The sequence below is a fragment of the Microcaecilia unicolor genome, chromosome 5 (assembly GCF_901765095.1).
Source record: "Microcaecilia unicolor chromosome 5, aMicUni1.1, whole genome shotgun sequence".
Lineage (NCBI taxonomy): Eukaryota > Metazoa > Chordata > Amphibia > Gymnophiona > Siphonopidae > Microcaecilia > Microcaecilia unicolor.
Genome location: NC_044035.1, coordinates 43,483,575 through 43,501,202, shown reverse-complemented (window position 1 = coordinate 43,501,202; position 17,628 = coordinate 43,483,575). Strand labels below are relative to the sequence as shown.

At 44.8% G+C, this 17,628-nt stretch overlaps 1 protein-coding gene across 1 annotated transcript in view; it reads left to right on the top strand.

The window, feature by feature from the left end:
• PDZD7 (PDZ domain containing 7) overlaps window positions 1-17,628 on the top strand; it is a 170,731-nt gene that overhangs the window by 134,774 nt on the left and 18,329 nt on the right. Inside the window, exons 17-18 of the mRNA XM_030204729.1 lie at window positions 6,270-6,430; window positions 7,119-7,177. Coding sequence (XP_030060589.1) covers window positions 6,270-6,430; window positions 7,119-7,177 — 220 coding nt within the window. The remainder of the gene's footprint in view (window positions 1-6,269; window positions 6,431-7,118; window positions 7,178-17,628) is intronic.

The following is a 17,628-nucleotide window of genomic DNA, read 5'->3' as shown; positions in this document are numbered from 1 at the left end:
ATACAAAGTTGTATAGTGATCGTATGAGGTATAAGTGGAGGGTCGGAATGGATGAAGATTGAGTGATTTACTACATGAATTCTGTGTACTCTCTCACCTCTTCATGAGGCAGGAAAGGCATAGAATGCTCTAATTCATAGTACAAAAAAACAAAACAAAACTCAAAAATGGAATATTCCATTATATTTTTATATTGCCAGCTGAGGCCTTTAGTTATATTTTTGTTGCTTTTGATGAAAAGAGGAGAAGGCAAATAAATAAATTTTAAAGCCACATCACTTCCAGTCTTGCTAGGCAAAGCCCCTCACCAGTTAGGGAGTTGGATTAGAAAGAATTGTTTGGCATTGATTGGAAGGGAAAAGCAAGGAAGTATTAAAGTAGGTCAAGTTTTGGTTATCTTTGAAAAGAGAACACAAACCTCTTGATTAGTAATTTCTGTTACATGAAAGAGATCCATGAATAAAACATTTTACAGTCTGAAGGGATAAGATGAATTACTCCACACCCCCAAAAGCAGGTGAGCTAGCAAGGAGGACTACACACAGGGAATCAGAGAGGCGGATGTAATAAGCCAGGCTATCTTTAAGCACAGCGGTTTCCTCATGATTTTCCCATATTCATCTTACTCCCCAAATTTGCAACCTTTTTAGCACAGAAAACTCAGAAGTAAAAGCACTGCACTGAAAGGTAGCAGATAGGGGCAGATGCAAAAAAGCAACCATGGGGTTCCTGCGGACTGCAGGTGGGTGTTCGCTTGTGCAGGAAGACACAGCGCAGGTTGCATTCAGGTTTTATGCTAACGAGCTAATTAAAGTATTGTGTGCAATGCAGACAAGTACGCAACCCGTTTTTGACAAGCGCACAATGCGAGAATTTTCTGCAAGGGTCAAAGGTAGCATAGGAGGTTTGGCAGAGAGGATTTTATGTCAGTCTTTCATATTTAAGTGCTGTTTTTTTTCTTGTTATGCAAGCAGAAGGAATCTTATGCAAGTGTTAAAGGCAGATAGTGAATAACAACCATATGTGTGTGCCTAAAAATTAGCCTCTCAAAACTATTCTTTATTATTGCAATACTTTCTGTGGGACTCTACCTCTCTGCTTTGCACTTCTCTGAAATATGTTACTGTTTTCCTCTTGATGTGGAATGGTGTAATAGAGTTTGGTAAAATCTGCTACATAAGCAGAAGGATGCCTACATACACTGTTACATGACAAGCACTCAGTGAAATACTGTGGTTACGCATTTTTAGCATAAGATTCTGTTTTACCCTAAGGCCCTTTTACAAATGTGCGTACAGGCCTACGCACATGCAGCGCGCATCAAATCAGCATTACCGCCTGGCTAGCGTGTGCACTTGGTGGTAATTCCAATTTTGGCGTGCGCCAAAAACCCGCGGTAGAAAATAATTTTCTGTCTTCTACCATGGGGGCCTTCCCAGCTGTAATCGACAGTTGATGCGTGCTGGACAATTACCGCTCAGGTAACCCATGAGCCATTACCGCTAAGTCAACGGGTGGCGTTAAGGGCTCAGGCTATAAATAGACGCATGCTGGTTTTAATTTTGCCGCATGTCCGTTTCCTGCCCCCCCCCCCAAAAAAAACCCTTTTTTTCCAGACACAGTGGAGAAATGGTCGCGTATGCATCAAAAACACGAGCCCACACTACCACAGGCCAATTTTTGGCCCGCCTTTGTAAAAGGGCCCCCATGTCCGTTAGAACTGCCCTTTCCTGTATATTTTGTTGCATTTGAGTTAACTGTGATATTAACACTTCAAGTATATGAAGTCATACATAGATGTAAGCAGATACATTAGAGCCTGAACTTTCTGGGGGGGGGGGGGGGGGGGGAGGGGTACGTGAGCAGTAATTTTTATTCTGTTAGCTTATTGCTAAAGGCAGTTAATAACTATGTAAATACAAAACATTACATTTTCCTATTACCAAGTGTATGTAAACTTAATTGCTTAAGCTATTTCATGAGCAAGAAAGCTGTGACTAATTTACACGTCTTTTAAACAGAAAACTTATTAAGCTGTCAGCAATTATTCACCAAGACAATTTTCTGCAGTATAATCTTATCACTTTTAGTGCGAGGTGGAGGAGTAATCATTTAATTATGCTAACACATTGCATGCACAATACTATCTGCCTCCCTGCTGGGGCACTCTCAGATTGGGGGGGGGAGGGGGGTTGACAAATGGAGGGCGGCAGAAAGCCAACACGAATGAGCACATCATAAGCATTCTGCTTTATCGATCCTAATCGATGGAAAGTAGCTGAGTTGAAGGGGAAAAAAGGAAAAGCTAATTTTTAGAAAAGATATTTGGCAGAGCCTGTGTAAAGTCATCATCACCTAAGACCTTTTCTGTGGCAACAAAATGTATTCTGAAGGTCGACAAGAGTATTCTTCAGGAGACCAAAGTAAACCTTTTGTTTTACTTTTAGTGTAGGCCTTCCCAAACCTGGCCTGGAGACGCTGAGGGGGCCATTTACAAACCACGCTAGCATTTACCGCCAGGCCCATTGGAGCCGACTCTGTGGTGGTGCTTGAGCACCCCCAATATTGAGAAAATTCCTTGTATGTGTCCAGGGAGGGGTTATTTCCATTGGGCTTAGCACCCCCAATAATTTTGAAAAGTTGGCTCCTATGCCGCCAGCTGATTTTTACCGCGAGCCTTGTTTGGCAGCTAAAACATCCTTCAGCCGCTCCTTCTCTCCCTGCCCCATCTGTGGATTTCTCTCCTCTTGTGCACATGCCCAGGCACAATCCTCCCCCTTAACTTCCTGATGCTCAACGCTAACAGTGCGCCTATATTTGCATACCACTAGCGTTTAGCATTAGGAAGTGGTTTTGCTGCGCTGTTCCGGTGCTATTTTTCCAGAGCTGTTCCATACAGCGCTGGAGTTTTGAGCATCGGGGCCTCAGAATGGCCGCTGTCGGAGAAAGGATGCTTGCCCTGATGTACTATTGGTCTTAATGAACTTGGCACTTTCTATATACATATGATTACTACTGTTTTACTGTAATTATTGCAATGTTTTCTGCCTTCAGTGTAAAAGTATAGTATTATTTGATTGGATCTGATGTTTATAATGGGTTTATTGTTTATCATTATCATTTATTGAATCTTAATATACCTCCAAATCTAAGATAGGTCAAGGTAGTTTACAGAGTCGTAAAAACAATAACATAATGTAAAAGAGGGACAGTAATTGACAGGAAAGCTTATGACAAATAGCAGAAACAATCAAGTACCTTCATGTTTCTAAGCAGGGCAACTTAATTCTGGTCCACAGAGACAGGCCAGGTTTCAAGATATCCACACTGAATATTTACTTTTTTTTTTTTTAATTTTTGTTACATTTGTACCCCACACTTTCCCACTCATGGCAGGCTCAATGCGGAGGGCAATGGAGGGTTAAGTGACTTGCTCAGAGTCACAAGGAGCTGCCTGTGCTGGGAATCGAACTCAGTTCCTCAGGACCAAAGTCCACCACCCTAACCACTAGGCCACTCCACCAATTTAGATTTTGCTCACACCTTTTCAGTAGTAGCTTAAGGTGAGTTACATTCAGGTACACTGGGTATGTCCCTGTCCCTGGAGGGCTCACAATCTAAGTTTGTACCTGAGGCAATGGAGGGTTAAGTGACTTGCCCAAGATCACAAGGAGCAGCAGTGGGATTTGAACTGGCCACCTCTGCATGTCAAGACTGGTGCTCTAACCACTAGGCCACTCCTCCACTCCTATACACTAGAGAGATTGTTTTTTTGCACGGGACTCCTAATGTGGAGACCTGTGGTAGAACCAGGGCCACCGAGGGGGGACAAAATTGCCCGGGCCTGGGCCCCCAAGGGGGCCTGGCGCTGGGGTCTCTCTCTCTCTCTCTTGCTCCTGACAGGACCTGAGTGATCGCGTCCCCACAGGAGCAGGAAAGAGAAAACTTCAGCGCCAGGCTCCCCTTGGAGGCTGGGGAAGAACCGGAGCTTCCTCCAGTGCTGAGCGGCTGCTTTTTCTCTCAGGCGCGCATGCTCGGTTTTGAAAACGAGCATGCCCTGAGAGGAAAAGCAGCCGCAGGGGCAGGCAGTCAGCACTGGAGGAATAAGACGTCTTCTGCTGTCAAGGCCTGGGATCCCTGCCAGCCAAGGTATTTCAGCAACGGCAGCAATCGGGGAGAGGGAGCGGCGGTTCAGTCCCTCAGCGGCCCTGGGTAGAACTATCAAGCCTGTTGGATTCTTTAATAGCACACTTGTGTCTGGTCATATTTAAAGGCAGTTATGAGACACTGCCTCTAGAGTCATCTTTAAATATAATTGAATTGTTTTCATATGTGTCTATATAGTTTTAGCATGGTCAAGTGCTTGAAATAATTGAGGTGAAGTGTCACCCACAATGCATAACAGCTGGTGCACCTAACTCATTATTCGTTGATATTAGTGTATGTAGCACTGCAGTTCAGACCTGTATGCCTAGTGCCATCCATGTTAACCTTACCCCCCCCCCCCCCCCACCACCACCACCACCACCAATTCATTTCTTGCTATACCACTGCTTCAGTTTGGAGAATAGTCAATAGAGGGGGGAATATGATAAAGGTCTATAAAATCCTGAGTGGAGTGGATGGGTAAATGCAAATCGATTGTTTACTTTTTCAAATGTGCAAAGACTAAGGAGGTGATGGTGCCCTTGTATACGTCTCTGGTGAGGCCCCATTTAGAGGACTGTGTGCAGTTCTGGAGACCGTACCTACAAAAAGATATAAATAAGATGGATTCGGTCCAGAGGGCAGCTACAAAATTAGTAAGCGGTCTTGAACACAAAAAATATAGGGACAGGCTTATGAACCTCAATATATATATATATTTTATTTTTGTTACATTTGTACCCCACGCTTTCCCACTCATGGCAGGCTCAATGTGGCTTACATGGGGCAATGGAGGGTTAAGTGACTTGCCCAGATTCACAAGGAGCTGCCTGTGCCTCAAGTGGGAATTGAACTCAGTTCCTCAGGACCAAAGTCCACCACCCTAACCACTAAGCCACTCCTCTATATGCTGGAAGAGAGGAGGGCGAGAGGAGATATGATAGAGACGTTTAAATATCTCGAGGGCATTAATATACAGGAAATGAGCCTTTTTCAACTGAAGGAAAGCTCTGGAACGAGGGGGCATACAATGAAGTTAAGAGGGAATAGACTTAGGAGGAATCTAAGAAAGTATTATTTCATGGAAAGGGTGGTGGAAGCGTGGAATGGCCTCCCGGTGGAGGTTGTGGAGTCAAGGACCGTGTCAGAATTTAAAAAGGCATGGGATAAGAACGTGGGATTGCTTAGGAAAAGGAAGAGTTAGGGGTTACAGAGGATGGGCAGACTGGATGGGCCATTTGGCCTTTATCTGCCATCATGTTTCTATGTTTCTCTATGTTTCTAAAACAAGTAAGAGAAAATACTTCTTTGACTCAGAGGGCCTTTTACTAAAGGATTGTTGAGCGGCAACCTGGAACTACCGCCGGCCCAACGTGGCCTCTGGCGCTAGTTCCGCCTTGAGCGCGCACCATTTCTGGCACAATGAAAAATATTTTTGTAATTTTTAGCACAGCACTAACCCGGCGATAATTTGTTGCCGGGTTACCATGGGAGCCCTTACCGCCACCTCAATGGGTGGCAGTAAGTGCTCCCTGCTGCATGGTCACGCGGTAAGAGCAATATTACTGTACAACCATTTTTTTAGGTGCACGCGCCAATGTGGCCACGCGGCCAATTACCGCTGGGAATGCCCCCCGCAGTAGAAAGTAGAAAAATATTTTTTTTCCCATGGGATTCGGCACATGCCAAACTTGAATTTCCACTGGGAGCACACACTGCCCTGGTGGTAGTGCTAATTTGGCGCACACTACCCGCGCAGCAGCCCTCCCACGGCTTTGTAAAAGGGCCCCTCTGTTCCCTCTAAGCTCAATGGGAGTCCTCCACCTACAGTGCTGCCAGTGGGGGCTGCAGTTTCACTACCACGTTTTCAATAGTGAGGGACAGACAAAACCCTCCGCAAGACTCCAGGGAACCTGCCTGTCCCTAGTAATTGAAGCACCACCACTCCCTGACAGTACTGCAGTCGGAGGACTCCCGCTCAGCTTAGAGGGAACAGTGCTGACCCAGTATGGCTATTCGTGTGCCCTTGGAAACCACTTTCAGCAGCAGCTAGACTAAACTGCTCTTTTAATGATTTAGAGACTGTGAGCAGCTGACAATAATTTGCCTCTTGTCTTTGCTAGGCTGGATATGAACTGGTTTCAGTCGATGGAGAAAGCTTGCAAAACATCACACACCAGAGGGCAGTAGACATAATTCGCCAAGCCTACAGCAATAAAGCTAAGGAACCCATGGAGTTTGTAGTGAAGGTACCGAAGGCGGCGACAGAATGGATGGAGCAACAGTAATTCAGTCGAGGAACCAGTCACACTGGCAACCCTTCCGCGAGGCCACGGAGTCTTCGTGGTTCTCAATTCCGAGCCACAAGCAATTTACTTTCAGATTGTGACCGAAGAATGCGACCATCAGTCAGGATGTATTGGAATAATGATAAATGTAAAACTTCACAAAAGAAATATTTTTTTATAAAATGCAGAGAGAACGCTTGGGAATGGTCTAGAGACATTTTGTAGATTGCTTTCTTTTTTTTTTTACTAGAATTATATCTGAAGAAGCAGTTTTCGCTACTAAATTCTGCCTCATTGGATCTCATGCCTGCTATTCACAACCACGGTAATTTACAAAGCATTCTTACTCCAATGCACTGTTCACCGTACTTCCTTTCCTTGAAGCTACAAGGATCGCCATGTGGCAGTGCATCTACAGCATTCCAAGCAAAGCAGTGTTCTTATAGAGGTGAAGAACTTGTATGAGAGGCACTGATTTCAAATGTAAAAAATGTTGGCAACTGGAATTCCACCTTAAATAAATATCATGAAAAGGCGTGTTTGCTCTTCTCTTTCAGGTTATTAAGCAATTTCGTCCTATGCCTTTGAAAGACCATTTAAAGCTGCTGGGATGGTGATTAAGGCTTCGTGCATGTTAAGATTTGAACTCTGTGATAGGTGATTCTTATTTTTGTTGTCTTTTAGTTTCCTCCTGCTCTTTAAGGCTTCAGACTCAAACCAGAATCAGCCACTACTGGCCTATGGTGCCATTTGCAAATAGTGAAGAGTTTCCCCCCCCCCCTAATTTCTATCCTCTTTCAAATCACTTACGGGTTCTTTGACAAAGCTGAGGTGGAAAGTGGCCTTAGCACATCCTTACGGGGATCTTTCCCAGGCGCTAAGGCCAAAATGGCCAATTTTCCTTTTCCTGAATTAATTGGTATGCACTGTTGTCACCATTAGCACGTGACCATTGCCAAAAGTTTGCATGTGAGGCCTTATTGCCACCTGTTTTATAGGCAAATAAGGGCTGACACAGTTCCCACCAGTGGCATAGCTACGTGGGGCCACAGGGGCCTAGGTCCCGTAGATTTGGCCCTGGAGCCCCCTGCCAACGACCCTCTCGACCCCCCCCCTCCCACCGCCAACCCGCCGTCACCTACCTTTGCTAGCGGGGGACCCCAACCCCCGCCAGCCAAGGTCCTCTTCTTCCGAGTCTGACATCCTGCACGACAACGTGCAGGACATCAGACACACAAACAGAACGAAGCCTTGCGCCGGAAGAAGAGGACCTCGGCTGGCGGGGGTTGGGGTCCTCCGCCAGCAAAGGTAGGCGAAGGTGGCGGCAACAGCGGGTTGGCGGCAGGTGGGGGGTCGAGAGGGTCGTCGGCAAGGGAGGTCAAAGTTGGTGGTGGCGACGGCAGCAGTGGCGGGAGGGTCGGCAGCACCGGGGGGGCAGCTAAAATGTGCCCCCTCACCTCGGGCTCTGGTCCCCCCTCCCGCCGAATTCTGGCTATGCCCCTGAATCCCAGGCTACTCTGTTAGGGCACAGCAATGTAGGTGCACTACAAAACGTTGACAAGCCCAATGCGGATTTACTGCACGCTATCCCGGAACTACCGCCAGCCCAACGTAGTTCTGGCTTGAGCGCACCATTTCCAGCATGCTGGAAAATAAATTTTAATTTCACAGCATGGCACTAGCCCAACTGTAATCGGGCATTGTTATGCGCTGCCCGGTTACCACCAGGGAGCCCTTGCCACCTCAATAGGTGACAGTAAGAGCTCCAACCCCCACATGGCCACGTGGTAAGAGTAATCTTACTGTATGACCATTTTTTTAGGGGATCTTTTTACCCGCTGCAGTAAAAAGAGCCCTGACGCGTGGGACAAATGGCTCTCGCTGCTACAGCGGGTCCCTTTTTTGCACAGCTTAGTATAAGGACCCCTAACTGATTAACGCAAAAATGCCCCTCTCTACCCTGAGACACGCCCCCTCCTAGGATAATGTTTTTACAGATTTTAATGTGTGGTTTGCAAGCGCACATTCGGAACGTACCACAGGACACCTCAGCATGTCCCATGGTAAGCCCTTTTAAGCTGTGGTAAGCACACATTAGTGCTTACCACAGCTTAGTAAAAGAAGTCCTTAATCTAGTCAACAGTGACAGTCTTTGACATAGGGCAGTGGTTCCCAAACTTGTCCTGGGGGAACCCCAGCCAGTCAGTTTTTCTGGATATCCACACTGATTATGCATGAGAGAAATATGCATGCCTGACATAGGGGCAGGCAATCCCTCCAGAGTACAGTATTGCATGGGGACAGAAATTTCACCCATCCCTGATGAAATCTAACACATACTGACTACTTCCACGACAAGGTACAAAAGATGAACCTTGAGTTCACTACCAAGTCACCACCTCCTCTTCAGCCTGTAGCCCTATCCAATAACCAACCAACCAACCATGGCCTCTTTCTCCTCCTTTCCTGAGATCACCGAGGATGAAACCTCCCGCCTTCTTTCCTCCTCGAAATGCACCACCTGTTCCTCCGATCCCATCCCCACCAACCTACTTAACACCATCTCCCTTACTGTCACCCCCTCCATCTGTCGCATCCTTAACCTTTCTCTCTCCACTGCAACTGTCCCTGACACTTTCAAGCACGCCGTAATCACACCTCTCCTAAAAAAAACATCACTTGACCCTACCTGCCCCTCCAACTACCGCCCCATCTCTCTCCTCCCCTTCCTCTCCAAAATACTTCAGCGCCATTCACAGTCGCTGCCTTGATTTTCTCTCCTCTCATGCCATCCTAGATCCACTTCAATCTGGTTTTCGCCCTCTACACTTGACAGAAACAGCACTCTCTAAAGTCTGCAACGACCTGCTCCTCGCCAAATCCAGAGGCCACTATTCCATCCTCATCCTCCTCGATCTATCCGCTGCGTTTGACACTGTCAATCATGATTTACTTCTTGCCACGCTGTCCTCTTTTGGGTTCCAAGGCTCCGTCCTTTCCTGGTTCTCCTCTTATCTCTCCCACTGCACCTTCAGAGTACACTGTCATGGATCTTCCTCCACTCCCATCCCACTATCTGTTGGAGTTCCCCAGGGATCTGTCTTTGGACCCCTTCTCTTCTCAATCTACACCTCCTCCCTAGGCTCACTGATCTCATCTCATGGTTTTCAGTATCATCTTTATGCTGATGACACCCAGCTATATCTCTCCACACCAGACATCACCGCGGAGACCCAGGCCAAGGTATCGGCCTGCTTATCCGACATTGCTGCCTGGATGTCCAACCGCCACCTGAAGCTGAACATGTCCAAAACCGAGCTCCTCGTCTTTCCACCTAAACCCACCTCTCCTTTTCCTCCACTCTCTATCTCAGTTGATAACACCCTCATCCACCCTGTCCCATCTGCCTGCAACCTCGGAGTCATCTTCGATTCCTCCCTCTCCTTCTCTGCGCACATCCAACAGACTGCCTCAACATCAGCAAAATTCGCCCTTTCCTCTCTGAGCACACCACACGAACTCTCGTCCACACTCTCATTACCTCTCGCCTTGACTACTGCAACTTACTCCTCACCGGCCTCCCACTTAGCCATCTATCCCCCCTTCAATCCGTTCAGAACGCTGCTGCACGTCTTATATTCCGCGAGAACCGATATACTCATATCACCCCTCTCCTCAAGTCACTTCACTGGCTTCCAATCAGATACCGCATACAATTCAAGATTCTCCTCCTTACCTACAAATGCACCCGGTCTGCGGCTCCTCACTACCTCTCTACCCTCAATTCCCCCTATGTTCCCGCCCGTAACCTCCGCTCACAGGACAAATCCCTCCTATCAGTTCCCTTCTCCACCACTGCCAACTCCAGGCTTCGCCCATTCTGCCTCGTCTCACCCTATGCTTGGAACAATCTTCCTCAACCCCTACGCCAAGCCCCCTCCCTACCCATCTTCAAATCTCTGCTTAAAACTCACCTCTTCAAGGCTGCTTTCGGCACCTAACCTTTCGTGAAATATAGTGTGCCCTATCAGATGGACCCTACACTTGTCTTTTGACTGTACACTTGTCTTTAGATTGTTTAGATTGTAAGCTTTAGATTGTACACCTGTCTTTTAGATTGTAAGCTCCTTGAGCAGGGACTGTCCTTCCATGTTAAATTGTACAGTGCTGCGTAACCCTAGTAGCGCTTTAGAAATGTTAAGTAGTAGTAGTAGTAGTAATACCCACCCGTACCCACCAAGATCCATTCCATCCCCACCTGTGCCCACAGGATTGAACACTATTTATTTGCTCACAGCCCTATGTGTCCTCCTAACAGCCTCCCGTGGCTTTTGGATGGTATTCACTATTCAACAAATCAGTGTTCCAAACATCAGTCTGGTGTTCCAGCTGCCTCTCTGGTCATTCCAAGCCTCATTCTGGTGCTCCAATTGCCTCTTTCAGTGCATTCCATGCCTCATTCTTGAGTCACCATAGATTTTGACTCACTACCGCGGGAATCCCATAGCAACTTCTTCCATCCTCACAGAAATCCCATAGTAACTTCTCCCATCCCCACTGGAATCCTGTGGAACTTCTTCCATACAAAAAAACAGCACAAAGGGCCTTTAAAAACAAAAGGGAACACAGTTTTTTCATATAAAAAACTTTTACCATGAAAAAACTGTGTTCCCTTTTGTTTTTAAAGGTCCTTTGTGCTGTTTTTTTGCCTGGTTTGTTTTTGTACTTAGTTCCCTCTCTTTGTTACATATTAGAATTTCTTCCATACCCACGGGAATCCTGCAAGTTCCGTAGGATTCCCGCAATCCCCATTCCCGTGCAGCTCTCTACTCCAGAGCCCTGCAAACTTGTGACCTAAGTCTGACCACTATATGTCATCATTGTTTAATGACTAGTCTTCTTTCCTTCCCAGGGCTGTGAATGCTACATTTCCAACGTCCTCAGGCCTCAGGGTATTTCCATTTCAATTTTTGTCTCTGCATTTCTAATTTGTCATTAGATATTCTGTATTTGCTAAGGGTCTGTCTGTTTTCACTGAGGGATTCTTCTAGCGTGTACTTTCGCCATGGGACTCTGTGGCAATCTGGCTTGTTTTTTGGTGTAATATCTGTAATAGCACCTTTTCATTAGCAGGATTGTTGCTGTTTCAGTCTGAGGGCTAGTCCAGTTACGATTGGGCAGGTTTGCTTTATAGGTCCCGAGTGTAAGCTCTCTTGAGCAGGGACTGTCCTTCCCCTTGTTTAAAATTGTACAGCGCTGCGTAACCCTAGCAGCGCTATAGAAATGCTAAGTAGTAGTAGTAGTAGTGTTGCTTTTGAAGGTTTGTCTTGCTTCACAATTGCCTGACACCAGAGGGGAGCGTGTGTTGCTTCTGTTCCTAAGGTGAGGCCACAATTTAAACAGTTTATATAAGCTGATATCCAATTATGAATTTTCACAGATTGTTGGGTCCTTTTCAGTAAGGGGGTGGGGATGAGAAGTTAATTTGAATCTTAAGTTGTTTAATGATTAAAATCTTAGGGGGGGGAGAGGACTTAAGTGCCCAAGCCCCCAGGTGCTTTAAGTATGTAACCGTGCCACTGCGGAAACGATACTAGAGTGAGTTTCCCAGCAGTCACTCGTTCTAGTACCATGTGGCACAATTTTCAGATAAAGATAAGGCCTTAATTTCCACTTAGCTTTAAACGACAGCTGAAGTAACAGTATGTTATTACCCTGGGTGCAGTGTAAGATGTACACCAGAAAACTGCTAGAAAATGGATACAGCCTCAAAAGCTTGAAATACTTCCCTTGTGTGGGAGAAAAAGGGATAAAATTTGTTTTGGACGTTATCTGCATATCCATAACCCTTCAGAATCATTTACTACAACAATCTATGTTTTGCTAACACCCTCATGATGTGACCTTCTTCAGTTGAGAGCTCACAGGTTAATTTATGTTTTGCATTGGCAAAGAAGTACTTTAAAGCAGATTATGAATATATATATTTACTGTCTTACAGAGAAAAATTACAGTTCCACATTGCATCCATCTGAAACTTGTAAAATACATCTTCCCGTACATTATACACAGCTGCATGAAAGCAATTATTAACATGAGAATACCAAATTATATTATCTGACAGCCAAAGATAAAAATAACTAAATTGCCTAACTCCCTGAGTTCTGAAACTAATCTATCCATCCCTTTTATTTATGCATAAAAAAAAACAAAACCTTTTTTTCTGGTAAGTGTTTGACACTTAGTGGACACCTTCTTTGGCAACCTCCCCCCAGGCTAGCCACAAGCTTAAAAAAGACTGAGAACTAAATGGGCCCTATAAGCACAAGCCCGAGCTCAAGTCCTGTCATGTCAGTCCAACCCAAGAGGAAATAGAGGAGTGGGGTGACAGTCTTTGAAGCAGGGATGGAAGGGGGAGAGATCCTGGACGTGGGGTAGGGAAGGGGATATGAGATGCTGGCCACTTTGGGAGGGGGGCTAGAGAGGGGAAAGGTAGATGCTGGCCACCTGTGGGGAACTCAAGATGGAAAGGTGAGAAGGTGGCCACCTGGGGGAGGATTACAGAGGGGAAGAGGAGATGCTAGCCAGCTGGGGAAGGGTGATAGGGAGGAGAAGGTGAGTTGCTGATTGCAGTGGGGAAGGGAAAGGAAGATGATGACCTACAGGGACATGGGATGGGTAGTACCTTAAACCACCCCTAAGGGAGCACACAGCTGAAGGTTTGCCTAGGACATCAGATACCATTGGTCTATTGTCTTCATACTCGCTTTGTTCTTGTAGATGAGTTGGTGAAATCTATCGTTCTGTAAATATTCCCTGGCTTTGTGGTTTTCTCTCCCATGCTCTTGACTGTTTATATATTGTATATAGTTTTCATTTCACTAACCCTATCCTGTCTTTGCGCTTACTGACATTGTCTCTGTTATTTTTAATACATTATAAATCACTATGATGCCTTAAAGGAAAATATATAAATACTCTCAGCCCTTATGAGCCCTATATCTTCCCTCCAAAACCACATATTTCCCCCAATATATTACATAAAAGGCATATAAATATACACAATATACAACTATAATAATGAATTAGCCTGCCACTGATACCGATAATAATCCCATCCATACCCACAAAATCAAAATTGCAATTCACTGTTTCCTAACTTGTCCTGAAAGCCCACCTAACCACTCGGATTTCAGGACCTTTGTAATGAATATGCATGAGATGAATTTGCATACAAACCCCATGTATACCCATCTATCTCATGGTTAGATCACTGGATGAAGTCACCAGGCAGCAGACTCAGGAGTAACATCAGTAAAAAGTTATTCACTGGTCCCAGTAGATGCCGAGTGGTTTTCCAGAGGAGATGGAAGCAAAAATAAGCTTCAGCTATGGCCAGGGGTCATTAATAGCAAAGGTAGGGGGAAGATGAAGGGAGGTTTATGGGATTGCAACAAGACGCGCTCCGAGGACAGGGAAATACCTAGCACTTACCTTGCGATATTATTGACAAAGCTGAATAAAAAATTAACCTTAAAAAATTAATGAACCCTTTTTAGGAGTGCAGCATCAGTGAGCTACACAAATGTGTATTGGACTGATGTGGAAGCAGAGCCAGGGCTGGCAACGCTAGAAGGCATGCTGATACAGCCTCTACTCATCAACTCTCAATCTCTCAAAAATAAAGCAGTCCATACCGTAAGGGTTGCTTCCAACTGTGAAGGGTTTACTGCAACTGAAGTAGGCAACAAGGATATTACCTATTCCTTGTATATTCCAATAGATGTAATTATAGTGATAGGTAACACTTACAATTTATGTATGGTCTTCCTCTTTATTCTCCTTATCTATGTATAGTCCGATGTATATAAGGGTCCACCCAGAAGGAAGCCTGAAGCATAGAGATGTCTTTACCTGGATTATGTAGAACCTCCTATCTCTCTCCCTTCCTTGCAGTATTGGAGAACAGGGTCCCCATACCATGCTCATGGAAGCAGTCCAGCAGCTTAATAGGCTCTGAGGATGGCTCCCCACTCCTGACTTCTCCAGGTCAGTGACTGTTAGTCCTAGGCTGGTTTTTCTGCAGTGAAGAGGATGCTGCAGCTTGGAGGTTAATAATGATGGTTAGGCCCCTAGCATGGTTCTGGTGCAATGGCCTGGGACTGTAAACCCAAGACAAAGACCCTCTCCCCTGGGCTGGGTATTCATAGGAGCCGTGTTTTTCCTCCAAGGGAAGGATCCTCCTACCCCTGTTACTCAGGAAAGAAGATACAGCCCCCTGTCTTGGAAATTGATGTGGTTAGAAAAGAGCCAGAACTGTGGAGAAGATTCTGGTACTGCAACACAGGCAGAACCTTAGCTATCTCTATATTAATAATACAAACATCAAAATAAATTGGGCAGGCTTGATGGGTCTTAGCCGTCCCCATCTGCCATCAAATGATTATGCTTCTACAAACCCATGTAAGTTTGGTTCGATTCAATTTGATAGTTCTTGCATTTTGACCATTTTCACTATGCAAAACACTGCTGCCAGGGGGGGGGGGAAGGATAGGTAGACTCAATGACCTGAAACAAATTCGCATGACTCATTGGAGAATAAACTTCTTGGTGATAGAACTGCTGTTTAGAATATAAAGTGTTGGTCGTTTGCTATTTAGAACATGTAGAAATAGTTCTGCATCTTAGGCTATTTTCTTCAATTTGATTTCTATAGTTTTTCTCTCTGGATTTTCTGTAAGATCCCGATATTGAGGACTAAGAGAGGATTGTTCCGTTTCTTCTTTTAAATTTATTTTCTGTGATAATTTGTTATTCTTCTATATCCTATTTCCATTCAAGTGTTACTGCACCTTATGCCTGGAACAGACTTCCTGAGCCCATACGCCATGCGCCCTCCCTGCCCATCTTCAAGTCCTTACTCAAGACCCATCTCTCTCCCTTGCTTTTGGCGCCCTAACCACCTTCCCCCATTCCTGTTACCTACACTGACTACGTAGTATGTTACTGTTAGATTGTAAGCTCTCTTGAGCAGGGACTGTCCCTCCCCGTGTTTAAACTTGTACAGCGCTGCGTAACCCTGGCAGCGCTATAGAAATGCTAAGTAGTAGTAGTAATTTGTTACTTGGTGAAAGCCAACAAAAGGAGAATAAACTTCTTCAGGTGAGATACCCAAGCAAACCTTAAAGAGGTAATTGTGTAACTGTATACCTATAATTAGGCACCCAGGGGCACCTGGTGGGAGCCCATTCTCTAAAGAAGCATAAGCACCTACTTCCCTTGATATAGTAACATAATAACATTGTAGATGACGGCAGATAAAAACCTGTATGGTCCCATCCAGTCTGCCCAACAAGATAAATTCATACCATAACGTATGATGTGATACTACAAATACATACTTGATTTGTCCTTGCCATTTTCTGGACACAGACTGTAGAAGTCTGCCTGGCATTGGCCTTGTTCTTTGACTACTGAAGCTGTCATCGAAGCCCCACTCCAGCCCATCCAAATCTATCCAGCTACGATTAGGGCATAGACTGTAGAATTCTGCCCAGTACTGGCTCTTGCCATCTATCACCGCTAAGTTTTTTTGTTCCATTCTTTCCATACAGGATTCCTTGTGTTTGTCCAATGCATTTTTGAATTTTCATCTCCACCATCTACCATCTTCTCAATGAAAAAACTACTTCCTGATATTATTCCTAAGTCAGCCTCCCCCCCCAACCTCAATTCATGCCCTCTAGTTCTACACCACCTTTCCGTCTCTGGAAAAAAGTTTGTTTGTAGATTAATGTCTTTCAATATTTGAATGACTGTATCCTATCACCCCTGCCTTTCCTTTCTTCCAGGCTATACATCTTCAAGTCAATCAAGTCCTCTCCTCACACGTCTTGTTGTGATGCAAACCCCATATCATTTTGGTTGCTTTTTCTCTGAACTGCTTCAAGTCTTTTTACATCCTTGGCAAGATTATGCCTCTAAAACTGAACCCAATACTCCAAGTGAGACCTCACCAACAACTTGTACAGGGGCATCAACACCTCCTTTCTCTGCTGGTTATACCCCTCTCTATGCACCCCAGCATTCTTCCGTCATACTTTTACATAACAGTAAAAATATGCACCTATAATTTAGGCATGAACCCTTATGTTAGCCATTTACTGCCAGATCTATATATTGCGCCTAGCATCCCGTGTCTAACATCCAAGTGTATTCTATAAGTTAATTGGCTTAACAAGACAATCAGCATTAACAGCACTTAACAAGCAATAATGAGCATTAATTGGCAAGAATTAGAATTTATGTGCATAACTTGCTAAGCGTACGCTGTAATTCACTGCACCTAAATTCTAATGTGCACATCCAAAAAGGGGCATGGTTATGGGCGTTCCTAAATTTACACGCTTTGTTATAAAACAAAAAAAAAAAACAAAAAGGCACACAACTGCTTACAAAACAGTAGATAAAAAACAACAAAGCAGTGGAATCAAATGCATTTATTGGAACAATACCCGACGTGGCCACGTTTCGCCCTCAGGCTGCGTCAGGGGTACAAACTATAAAAACAAAACACAAGTATAAAAACATGTATAACCATACATATTAACAATGTCATAAGCATGATTCAACTAATAAAAGGCAATTGTTTTATATATGTTGAATCTTTTTTTAAATAATTGCCTTTTATTAGTTGAATCATGCTTATGACATTGTTAATATGTATGGGGTATTGTTCCAATAAATGCATTTGATTCCACTGCTTTGTTGTTTTTTATCCACGCTTTGTTATAGAATATGATCCAGTCCACGTAAACCTATGCGCAGGGATTTACGCCATGTTTTCATTGGTGTAAATGGATGCGCATAGTTTTAGGCACTGGGAATATACAGACAGGTCAGGGGAGTCGCGTACAGGTTACAGAATACATGGGCAGGTCAGGGGACTTGAATACAGGTTATAGGATACATCAGTTGTGTGCCTCACTGCCTACAGTTAGGGGTGAGCTCTGACCCTAGCCTTTGAATGGTGTAAGTAAGTGCTCATGCCTAAACTTAGGGGCATAAATGCAGACTTAAACTGGCATCTAATGTTCTTGAATTTACCCTAAATGTTCATTGAGCAGCACGCTCCGTTGGCAGCATCTGGAAAGCAAGCTGATCTTAAGTTTGCATTCTTCTAATTCATCCTAAA